Here is a 12,791-nt window from a genome sequence, read left to right as displayed (position 1 = left end):
TGCAAGTCACCCAATACTAATGAACACCTAAAATTTTGCTGAAACTTTTGATCTAGTTTATTGAGTGTAAACACTTCCATGATGATGCCCATCAATTGAGAGGGGCACAAGGATGTTCAAGATATGTCAATTTGTTTTAATTAAGAAAATAATATAAAATTTATAAAAATAGACAATAAATTTTGTTAATATTTTTTATTTTAAAATATTTAATTAAACAAATTTGTTAAATAAGTTATCCTTATTTTCTTTCTTGGTTTTTGGTCAAGTTATTATTTGTTTCGGGGTCAATTTGGTCAAGTTTCTTTAGCTTTCTAAGTTAACCCAAAAAGAGATTAGTATCCAGGCCGAAGACTCAGCTACGACAAAAAAGTCACCTTTAAAGTGGAGCCCATAAAGAAAACAGCAGTCGGCTGGTAGGGCCCGTTGGGTGGGCCCAATGTCATCAAGGCAGAAAAAAGCCCGTTGAAAAACACCATTAACTTGCCAAAATCGTCCATGCGAGTGAGAGATGTGATGACGCCCAAAAAAATACAATGCCTTTAAACACGTTTCGTCTTTTTTCCTTTTTTTTTTTTAACAGTTTTCATATATAAATTTGTAAAAAAAACATCAATATATCGTACTACCATCGATTGCTTGAACCAACTGATAATATATAATTTAAATTTAACCTGATTCGAATAGAATTATTTATAATAAAACACCATTAGTATAAACTAAATCATTAAAACGACTTTATGAGATTATAGTCAATTGGATACATGTTTCAATCACTTTTAAAACTTGTAGTAAATGTACAGTACAAGTATGAAGCGCAAAGCGCTATCAATATGAGTTAAGAAGCGGGATGCTCCATAGTTCACTTTAGAGATGAAGTTAGAAATATTCAGTTGACATTACAAAATGTTAAAAAACTTATAAATATATAATAAGGTAAAAGTTGATATAAACGTACCATGATTATATATAAATATAACCAAACACGATCAAGCTTATGCGTCAATAGAAACAATGAACGACGCAGATTGGAAGTATTTAAGAGAAAGTTGATTGAAAGTTGCAAGTTGTGAGGCACTGTTCATATCTCATATGGACATGGTGGGTGGCAAGTAGACCCACGCGAAAGGGTTGGAGGCAGAGAGCATCTAAGGTCACATCCAAACATAACTTGAGAGAGAAGTGAATGTAAAACGCAAGAAAAACAACTAAAGTTGAATTAGCTTTTCAAATCTGAACCAATCCATAGTTTCCAAAATCTCCTCGGGACTCGTAAACTGCTTTTATTTATTTTTAATCTTAACATTCTTCGTCCCGTTCGTTTCTTATTCTTCAATTCAATTTTTTTGTTTTTTGGAGTGAGGTATATATATATATACAATGTGGTACGTGGTGTTAATTTTGAGTAATTCAAATAATGAAATTCTTTATCTATTAACATATTTGCATGTTGATTAATTATAAATATATATATATATATATATATATATATATATATACATATATTCATGCATTTATTAAGTTAATAAGTACAATAAAAAATATTGCAAGTGAAAAAAAAGGAGTCAAAATATTAAAATAAAGTGAATTTTATCAGTGTAAGGTTTCTGCAAGCTTGTTTCCCTCTCTCTGACCCAAGTTTTTTTTGTTTTGATTTATAATTTCGTATTGGGCTAACGGGCTCAACAATCAACTTCAGTTCCTAGGCGCTGTGTGTGGCCCATTGGACCGGAATTATGGCAACCACTTACACGTCATCTCAAGCCCGTATATCGCATGGATGATGATTAATTATTAAAATTTTAATTATTATTATCTGTATCTTCCTATTCACTATTTTTTATAACCAATGTATTTAAAAAATTAATTAAAAATAAAAAATAACAGTAAACTTACATTTCAAAATATGATAAAATATATTGGAAATATTTTGCCACTTTTATTCTCTAAAATATTTTCCTTAATTCTTTAATATCGTTCATAACTTTTGTTTCTCTTTTAAAATTTTAGAAGAGTAAAATTGATAATATATATGCCAAAAAAGGTTCTTAAATTAAAAGTAAAATTCATATGACTTTTATAACTTTTAATAAATTATAGCTAATAATTATAAATATGTTGAAAATGCATTCTGGTGGTCAATATGTATGGACACATTAAAGATTGTGGGAGGCATGAAAGTCGATGGACTGGTTAGACTTTTGGATCAAGTGAAGACGTGTTAAACTGTCAGCAAAAAGGGTTGTCTATAACATTCACACTGTACAAATTTATCTAAGCTTTGAAATATAGAAATTTAATATAATATTTACTAGGCAACTTATTAAATTTTGTTATCAATCAAATTATGTTATTATAATAATTATAGATGTTTTTTATTTATATAAATACAAACGAAATATATTTATATTTTTTTAATTTTTTTAATTGTGTATATAAGGTATAGAGGAAGTTAACTCGAATGATTTTAATTTTATTCAAAAGATAAGTCGAATAATGGAAAGTTTGAAAAGAAAAATAAAAGTGCAATTAAGTAGGCATAATAGAGTCCCAATAGTCTCACTTATCTACTTCATATAGAAAGAATTAAATAAATAAAAAAACACATTTAATAATATTCGTAGAAACATAAAAAATTATTTAATATTTCTGTATTAAAAAAGTAAAAAAGATTAATAAAAAATTACTGTAACTATAGAAGTTTTATTTTTTTTTAACAAAATAGGAGACAACATCCCCACGTGCATGCTCATAACTATAGACTTGAAGAGCTTTGAAGGCTGAAGGTAGGCAAACGTTGATTTTCATTTTCCATCACTTTTTGTAATTTTGTGCTGTGAGAATGAGGAGTGAGGAATGCGATCACTGATCTCATTATCATATGATATATTATTTTCTTGCATGTTGGTTTGACCCACTCCCCATCTTTCCCACACCGACTGAATATTATTTTCTTGTTTTGTCAGTATTTACAAATTTTATTTTATTATATTATTTTTTCATTTTAAAAATAATCAATTTGGTGTACAAAATATAATGGAAAAATGTGTTTTGAATTTGTCGGAAGAACCTATATATTCACATTTAAACACGATTGAAAATTATATCTGATAAAATTTGGGGAGGTAAGTGTGAGTTTTGGTTCCTTTATTAAAACAAAGGTACATAGCTGTGAATATGGCTGTTCATTCACCTTTTATCTTTCACATATTTACTGAATTAGTTACCGTAATTTTTTTACTATTTAAAGCAGCCTAAAGGATAAAAAAAATATTAACGGGTGACTATGACATATTAGTTAAGAAAATAAAAAATATATTGAAAAGTATTAATATTATATTTTAAATATATTTTAACATAATATTTAATAAAAACATTTAGTTTTAAAAAGTAGCTCATGACATTGGTTAATAAAATCCTTATTTGGTATATTATATCTTTGGATGATATACTAATGTAATCACTTGGTGAATCGTTTTCAAAAAAAATATTTTGTACGTAATCTTCTGCACACATTCTATTACCAATGAATAATTAATTTCAGCAGCAACAGAACTGTAAATAGATTTAATTAAAATATTGATTGAGTACTGGGCGGAGTAAGTGATATATACGTCATAAGTACTATGGTAAGTTTGAATTGTGACTTGGTCAATCCTTGAAACGAGTTGTATGAATTTTTGTTTGAATATAATCCCTTAATATTTGGTATAGTGGACTTACTAATGACTAGAACAAAAAAGTAAATTAATCAATTACCATCATCAACAACAACAACAACAACCACCAAGGGTACATAATTTGATTTCATCAAAATAATAATACAATACAGAATTTGATCAAAGTAAATAAAATTTACTTGCAGTGTAATTAATTGTTCAGAGGAAGATGGAAAGTTAACCTCGAGATTATGTATTTGAGGATACAAACAAGAAAAAGGTAAAACACTACTGATAAATTTTAGTAGAGAGGATTTGTTTGCACGTCACTTTCAACCAGAAATTAGAACATAAAAAACAACATCCAGAAGATGGATTACATTGAACGCAGTCATGACACAAGAATCTCGTTCTTTTATATGACAATTAATAATAACAATAATAATTGTTAATATTTTCCTAATAAGAATAATATCATTTTAGAGCAGCAATTGGAGAACGCAGGAACCTTCGTGTAATGCGTTCGTACACGTTGCATCTTTGACCAATGAATCTATCTATAAATAATAATACGCACGAGGAAGTAGGTATCCAATTGCCAGCAAAAATGATGAAACGGTACGAATTTGGAGGAGCATGCAAGGAGCACCCAAATGATAAACAATCACCAGGTGTTTGTTCCTCTTGCTTAAGAGAGAGACTTTCACAGCTTTACAAGAGCCCAATTGAGCCTCTTTGTTATTCTCCTTCTCCTACTTCACCAGCTTCTCCTCAACCTTTCTCTTCTGCCAATATTTCATTATCGAACCATGTGTCTTCAGCTCAGCGTAGACGTTTCCGGAGGAATGCTTCACTTGCGACGGATTCTGCTTCGTGTATGATAAGCTTTAATTATGGATTGAACTTGAAGAAGAGCAAGTCGCTTGCTTTAGCTTCAAGAAACAGACCCAGAGAGAGGGATGTCAATGGAGGGCGGGGAAGGAAGAAAGATGGGTTTTGGTCCAAGGTTCTCAAATTGAAAAGAAAGGACACAGAGGAATCGATCGTGAATTCCAGGACCTAAAGGGACGGACCATGTAAATTTCCATTTTCTTAAGGTGATCATGCAATGGATAGCTGTATTATAATTTGAAGCTAGTAACAGGAATTTCAGAATTTTTTCTTTGTTTCAGTTACAATACATCGATATTCTCTCAATATAAAATCGGAAAAATCTAGCACTCTTTACTCCTTCCCACGTGTGCCATTTTGCACATAACATAAAGTAGAAAATATCACTGCATCAAGTCATTTCGCTTTTAACGTTTCACATCATCACCACGTTCTGAATCTACTTTCTGTCTGTGACAAAAGAAAAAGACTATTTTTGTGTTTTATATATCAAGGAAGAAGAAAGAACATGAACTATATTCGCTACCAAAATGTTAAAAGACATGTTACAAAACTAGTACAATTGGATACAAATAATCAGTGGAATGAAATTATGAATTGAAACCAGCAAAACATTAAAACATCGGTGACACAGTCCACTGGTGCAATTTGAAGTATTCGTTCTAAGAATCAGCAAGCTTTTGTGTGAGATTGATTTGTACGTATAGGAGTTTGTGTTGCTCAATATTTTCCCCCGTTGGGCTGCATGGGAGAATTAAGTATATTGTTATTTTCTAACTACAACATTCAAAATTTGCCCATTACTGTACATTATAATATGGACCTGCATTCCCAATCCTAGAAAGTGCTAACCAAACGATGGATATCATTCCAGGAGTATTAACCTCCATCTTAGTGCTCGTCATTGTAATTAGTTTGGTCTAGAGATGGTCGTTTGAGTCTTAGAAATATCTCATCAAGGGATTCAGAGGAGGAATCGTGAGAGATATTATTTTCCTGTATTTGCCTTAGGGGTAAAAACTTTTTGGCCCCTATGTTGACCTTGAAATTCTGAAAGCCTGTCTTCATTGTTTGCCACGTCGAAACCAAACCTGAAGATGACACTCTAGCTGAATCAGTAGAACTAGTATTGCCTTCATCAAGCACGGAATCAGCAGATTTCTTCTCTTCTGCCTTTAACTTAGATGCTGGCCCACCCTGCTCTCTAATGGCAGCATACTTGTTGCTGATAGCTTCCCTGCTCGAGCCATATCTGCTTGTATCTTCCCTCGATGTTTTGGACAGACTTCTATGTGTTTCTTCTGTAATTAAATTGGAAGTGGTCTTCATTTCAGTATCGTTCCTCTCCTGAATAAATAAAAGGTATACGATGAGTAAACAGTATTACCAAAAGAAAGGAGTAGTAGCCACAAACGTCGTAAACTGCAGCAATTGAAACAATGAGGTTAAATTGGATAAGTTACACGACAGATTAAACAAGTTGGACAAGTTTGCTTCCACTTTTTTGGAGGTATGTCAACATACCATCAAATTGTTGCCTGATTCAATGTCAATACTATTGAAATTCCTCGCAAGTGGAACAACATGCTCCCCAACTTTGCGTCCTTCTTCAAGCCAAGACCGTTCTATAAATCATACAAAATCAATCATCAAGTATGAGTATCATAAAGTTGATATTCACTTGTTCAGATATGACTTAATGGTTTTAACAACGGAAGAGTTTATTTCATACCCTTTTGCAAAATAATTACTCCTGATGGATCAAAACCATCCATATCTTCAGCTTCAGTTTTGAAAATATATCTCTTCCAGCTCCCCAGAAAATCAAATACTTTATCAAAGAAGTTGCTTGCGACCAAAAGAGTGTATATAACCATAATAAGTGGATAGATTTTGTTAAATTTATCTCCAAAGAAGGGGACAGCTTTGTCAATGTTCCCCATTCGCTGCAATCATAGCCACATCCACACCAAATTAAAATATGAAAAAAGAAGTACTAAGGAAAGTGAGCACTAATGTAATTATCATAATAAAAAACATAAAAGGGGTGTAAAACTAAATACAAGACAACAAAACCATAGACAGTTATGAAAATATCTAAGCAAAGAAAGGAAATAAAAAGAATGAAGAAAATAAACTTGAGTTAATAAAGTTAATGAATAAAACAGCAGAATGCAATGTCTTTTTCTTTAAAGTTACAATAAGTCATGCACCCAACCACTATAGCCATGAAAGGAAATATGTAGGATTACTAAGAAGTGATTTGATACATATGCCAAAAAGGCAAGAAAAAGAAGTATTACTGTAGACAACATACGGAACACTGTCCACTGCTGATGATTATGTGGGATAAGGCAAGAAAAATGACAATTTAAAGAGAATTGAAAGTGAATGGATTCATAAGATTAGAAGAATACCTGCTCAAATATGGTTGTTTTATCACCAAGGCGAATGAGATTGAGAAAGTTGTATGAGACAGGAGGAGCATAACGAGCAACCATCCTGGGAGCAAGTAGGGATACAATGTGATGGCCATTTATTCAACAAAAACAATCATAACAAAAATAAACAGTTTTTGTGCTAAATAAATAGAAGCTTACGAGCATATCATAAGCAAGTTAACTGAGCTGGTCTGACTGGGTGTCAGTGAGTAAAACATCAACATTCCAATTTTGAACAAGGAATAGTATGTGCAGATGCACATGTACATGAGAGGAACAAAAGCAAACACCTGGGCCAGAAATTGAAGGTTAGTGATTTCACATAACCTTTTAAAGATCAGAGAGTATGCAAAAAACATAATATCATGATTCACATTGTTATAAATATATCAATGTTGTTTGACAATATCGGAACACTAAACTCTAAATTAACATGAATGATGTAGCATAGTTTGTGATGCTGGAACAGATCAATATAACATTGTGATTAAAAAAGGAGCTTGTCTTCATTTCAAATAATATAGCAGCAAAGTAGAATCAAACGCATTTTATCCAAGCAAAGCCACATCAAGTGATATTCTACAAGCAATTGTTTGCATTATGTACTGTACAGATCCCACTAGGTGAGTAGGTGCAAGCCTCGTGCACTGGGTTGCCTTTATGTATAGCCTTAAACCAGAAGGGATTAATTTTTTTATTAGAAAAAAAAAAAGAAAGAACCAACCATATCAAAAGAAAACCATATATGCTGTCCACCAATATACAAACAAAAGCCTATCTTACACAATCACCAAAAAGTTCATTTGAGATAAGATATTATGACTTCCAAAATTCCACAATTGAATCTTCGTCCAAAACTTTATTTTGAAAAGGTGAAAAAAAATACTTTAATTATATGTACAGCTTCACAATGTCCACTATATTATGAAAAAATCTCAACAAATTTGGTCTACCTGCACAAGGAACTCCTGTGTTCCAACAGATTTTACAAGAATGGAAAAAAGTGACAGATCAACGCTAGGCAAAAGAGTTGCCTCTGCTAAAAGAATTGCAACAGACATGATACCGAGTACAACAGCCAAGGCTTTCTCAACTTGTTTCCTTAAAATGCATTTCCAGAAAAATTCTGCAAGGAAGCATCATTTAATCAGAACATCAATCTCTAACCAAAATAATCCATGATAATAAAAGGAAGAAGAATATAGAGTCATCCAAGCATGATCATATAAATGCAACATAAGATGTAGCAAGAAACCTAATCAAGTAAGGTAGGAATCAGGAAACTTATAAGCCAAAAACAATATAGGTAATTAGGTACGTATGGGCAAATTAGATTGACTTCCTACCAGGTTCATCCATACTATATTCAAATTCTCTAATGTCAAAACCAAGGGAGGTCAATTTATTTTGCTTTACATGTACATACAATAATTTAGCACAAAATAATAATATTTTAAATAAAATTAATACAGAGGTTTCATTTACACAGATGCAACAAGGAAATACTAAGCAAAGTTTGGAACAAATAGATTCAATTCAATAATAATTTTCAGAAGTACCTAAAGTATCAAACAGGGAGCCCAACTTGCCAGTCCGAACAGGTCTAATGCTAGAATGATATTCCCTGAAATTAAAGCATAAAAGCTTGTGAAAGGTAAAAATATGTAATTTATTGTAGGATATTGAAGAGGAGTAAACCAATAGAAAAGAAATCAAAATTAGAAGCAAACCATCCAGTTGAGTTCCGGCGTTCATAATTCTTTATTGTATCTTCCAATTCAAGGGCCTCCAATACATAAGTCATATACTCACTGCAGAAGCAACAATATTACAAGAAGTTGGCTCTCATAGAGGGAAAATTCAAAGAAACCTTAATTGAAAGGATTACAACTAAATCATCAAAACTGCCATGTATATGTTGTCACCATATACTAATCATTCAAAAGGGGCAAAACAGCTATACTGCAATTGAATAACGTCTGAAAGCCAAATTTTACATGGTCTTTCATTTCAATACAAGCTACGAAGCAAAGAATGAACTCTTCCCAGTACAAGTACACCCAAACGATTGAAACTAATAAGCAGAATTAATAACCAGACCAATTGGATATAATTTAAAAGAAAAAAGACCTAAAAAACCTAAAAATTAAACATGTGTGAGGCATGTAAAGAAACAATGATTTGATTTTCGCTAATCTAATGAATAACAGTTGACATTACATGAAGACAGAAGAATATATTGGTTTAAAAGGTGTTTTTTCATTGTCGTAAGAATATAACAATTGAATTTACCACAACTGTTGTAAAGGATTCAAAAACACTTTCAAGTGAATAACACCACTTCAAGACCAAATTGATTATGTGCTTACCTTTTATATCTGTAATACTCCTCACGAGCTCCCCGAAGATGACGCCTTAGGGTTGCCATTGACTTTTCATCTGTATCATAATCCATATCGTTTTCCCCTAATCGACCACCCTGTGGTTTGAAGGAAGGATCTTCCCTAAACTGAAAATTAGAAGGTTACAACAAAAAAGAAAACAACCCAGGCTTCGTAATCAAAATCCTTGATCAAATGATGTAAACTCAATACCATTTGGTTTAGCATATCATCAATGACATTCATATAAGGTCTCAAAGGATCACGCTTGGACATCTGCTTGGATGTTGCTTGAGCTACCTATAGAAATAAATAATCATTAAGCTCATAGATTTATTTTTTCGGTAGAAGATTTCAGAGGGGTGAGGGGTATTTTAAAAACAGAGTTACTCAAAATCAAGACATTCTTATATTTTATCTTACCCCTACATGTTGACATGAGATCTTCCGTGTAAAAAAAAAAACGGATCAAATCAAATATTATATAGTTTTCATGGTCAGCAACACCGATACAACAACACATAGATGGTTAAAATTAAATATTACTTAAAGGTCACGTTAGCACTTAAAAAGTCATATGACTTTTATATTTTAATCTTGGTCATTTACGTAAAATCAAATAGTCAATATTTGTTCTACTCACTATAACAACAACAATCAAGCCCTTTCCAAATGAGATGGGGTAGGCTGAATGACTTAAACAATGCCACATTTATTCCCTTTACTCCCAACACCTAACACAAACAGGAAAAGTTGGTTCTATCTTTGCTACCAAGTAAAAGATTAACAAAATTTCCAGACTAGTAAGCACGAGGAAACAGCAACAATCAAGCCTTATTCCTTTAAGTGGGTTCTGCTACATGGGCCAAATGACTACATCGAGCTTTATCCAAAAACAAAAAATTTCAATAAATCAATTTACATTAATGTCTTTCTTAAACTTAAATTTATAAAACAAATTTCACTGAAAACTTGAATGAACCACTTACAACAATGGCATTTGAAAGTTCTTGATGAGCATCATCCAGTTTGACAGCCATTTGAGCAATTTTGTGGGAAAGAACTTTCTGGCGGGTGGTCCAATCAGCATTTCTCCAAATGCTTCTAGGAATTTCACTTAAACCAAAGCCAAGAAGAAATGCACCAGTAACAAGTCCAAAAGTATTTGAGCAAGCCATGGCAAATCCCAAAAGACCTCCATCCCTGTTAGATAAGGTAAAGTTGTTACAGAAGCCCCTTAAAAAGTGGTTTACAGAATATTTCATTATCCACATAAAAATACACAGAGAGAGATATCTATATAGACTCAAATCCCACAAATACATCAGTCACTCGCAATGAAACATGGGGCCAAACAGTACTAACACAGCATGTCCATACATGACACAGTAAATAATCAAGAAGAAATTAGTTGTAGTGCAATTGTCTTGAGGAAATCATAAAAAATTTGAAAGTGAAACTGTGAAACAATAATATAAGTAAAACCAGAAAAAAAAAATCTAGGCAGCAATTACTTTGAGCAAAACATCACGCTACAAATAAACTATAATCAACAGTGATAATAAGATGAGGAGAATGAAAACCAACCATGTTTTGTGCATCATAATGAGAAGGATAAGTCCAAAAAGGCCAATGGATCCCACAATTAGATAGAATATCAAGTTTACATGTACACTTGTCTTCAATCTTTCTGATACGGTAAAATCCCCTGCATCTTCAAAACCCTGAATAAGGGGCACCACAGCCCTGCTTAGAATAAATAATTTAAACGTATGAGGAAATTCGCATCTTGCAATTATACATAACTATATTTTCCTTTCAAAACAACATAACTTGTTTGAAGCACATCAAAGGATGTAAATGTTATGTAAACATATACATAAAATTAAGTGCACGAGGCATACCATGTAAGCAAAAACGTACTCCAATACGACCAGCTCCAGAAGAAAGAAATACCTCCGTTCTCATGGTTAGAAGACATAGTCTGTACGTGCATAGAAACACCGTTATGAGTAGAATCACTAATAGGCAAAACATTCCTAAAATCTCCGTTACGCAACCCTACGACACTGAACTAAACACAGAAACCTCGATTATTCTGCTACTAGTTATACAAAACAATTGATCAAAAACTAAACCAAGTCCGTTAATATGTATTAATCAATAACTAAATTCAAGCTAGAAACCGTGGAATGCATGAATCGGAAAGGAGCAATGGAACGTTACCGCCCAAATGTCAGCGGGGACGAGGATGATGATGGAGAGAGAACAGAACCATGTATATCCAACGGTGAAAAGCACATATCGTGGAACCTCAGGGCCAGCGAAGTATCTAAGCGTGAGAAGCACCATGCCAGTTGTTAGAGGCAACGAGATCAGGTAAAACACCCACATCTCTCTCTTTATCTGGAATCAGAACACTGATCGAAGAGATAGATCGGTTCAGAATTTGGAATCGCAGAGCAGCAGGGACTTTTTCAGGTAGAGTACAACTCCGCCGCGCGTGCCGTTCAATAGTTTCGTCTGTGCCCTAGTTTCAAGGAGTCTCGCACGCTCGAGCTCCACACGGGCTATGGGATTAAGTTAAAACCGTTAGCACCGCATTATTTCCTCTCCGGCGAGAACCTGAGCACTTCGATTCCCTTCTGTTGTTAAAAGTGATTTTCCCGGTGTGCTCTTTCTTTTGCCTTCGCTGTCCCTGAAACGTGAATAATTCACTAATCTAACTAAACGAGACTCCTTTATTTTATTTTATTTTTTTATAATGTTTTCCGCTTACCTCTATTTGTTTCAGCTGCACGTAAGAATAAAGACAGGTCTTAAATAATTTTTCAATAGGCATTAAAACTTGTAGACATTTAAATTTAAATAACATTTTTCTCTTGAAAATTAATACACATCGTATATGTGTGATATTTTAATTCATTAAATATAAACAAGTGTCGTTGAGTCACTTTTTATTTTATTTTATCAAGTCACATTTATCTTTTAGCAAGTGTCGTTGATTTAAAATGTGTATATATATTTTTTTAAATTCTACAAAAAAAATTATATTAAATTTGAAATAAGAAAAAAAATTCTAATCAATGTCAAAAGATAAGAGAGGGAAAGGAGTGAATTTCAATTATACGATGTGATTTTCAAGTGAGACTTAAATACTCTCTAGTGAGGTTTAGGCATATATAGAGCATTTATAATATTATTTAAATATATATATATATATATATATATATATTATTTATCTTAAAATGCGGAGAGAATGCAAATTTTTATCAAGTGAGGTCATTGTAGATATACTGTATTTGTCTAAGAGCCAAGCTTTGCAAACTTACACAAGTACATGTCCATAGCATAAGGATAAAGGACAGTATCAGTCGAATGTCATTCAGAAAAGTTGACTAGGGAGGGAACATCTCAAT

The 12,791-nt window shown here is 32.6% G+C and overlaps 1 protein-coding gene across 4 annotated transcripts; it reads right to left on the bottom strand.

The window, feature by feature from the left end:
- Positions 1–5,004: 5,004 nt before the first annotated feature.
- On the bottom strand, positions 5,005–12,107 carry LOC113848902 (LMBR1 domain-containing protein 2 homolog A). 4 transcript variants are annotated; one of them, XM_027478312.1, is made up of 15 exons: positions 11,599–12,089; positions 11,277–11,356; positions 10,960–11,118; positions 10,362–10,575; positions 9,586–9,672; positions 9,361–9,500; positions 8,722–8,802; positions 8,551–8,615; positions 7,945–8,117; positions 7,151–7,281; positions 6,968–7,052; positions 6,283–6,496; positions 6,075–6,175; positions 5,938–5,972; positions 5,056–5,851 (listed from the first exon to the last, which is right to left on the bottom strand). In XM_027478312.1, coding segments are annotated over exons 1-15 (1,734 nt in total). In that variant the 5' UTR covers positions 11,767–12,089; the 3' UTR covers positions 5,056–5,850. The 4 variants fall into 4 exon arrangements, with proteins under 4 accessions (XP_027334109.1, XP_027334110.1, XP_027334112.1 ...); XM_027478308.1 differs by lacking the exon at positions 5,938–5,972 and having other exon boundaries at positions 5,005–5,897; positions 11,599–12,107; XM_027478309.1 differs by lacking the exon at positions 5,938–5,972 and having other exon boundaries at positions 5,006–5,897; positions 10,960–11,096.
- Positions 12,108–12,791: the final 684 nt, after the last annotated feature.

Source organism: Abrus precatorius, unplaced genomic scaffold (assembly GCF_003935025.1).
Source record: "Abrus precatorius isolate BTA unplaced genomic scaffold, Abrus_2018 Scaffold9, whole genome shotgun sequence".
NCBI lineage: Eukaryota > Viridiplantae > Streptophyta > Magnoliopsida > Fabales > Fabaceae > Abrus > Abrus precatorius.
This window is presented reverse-complemented; position numbering and strand designations above follow the sequence as displayed.

Bases quoted from the DNA above. Each gene is read 5' to 3' on its own strand.
- LOC113848902 (XM_027478308.1), bottom strand. From the start codon at position 11,766: ATGTGGGTGTTTTACCTGATCTCGTTGCCTCTAACAACTGGCATGGTG. The intron at 11,119-11,276 runs GTATGCCTCGTG...TATTCTAAGCAG, and splicing joins AGTACGTTTTTGCTTACATG to GGCTGTGGTGCCCCTTATTC. The intron at 6,176-6,282 runs GTATGAAATAAA...TATGATTTATAG, and splicing joins AGTAATTATTTTGCAAAAGG to AACGGTCTTGGCTTGAAGAA.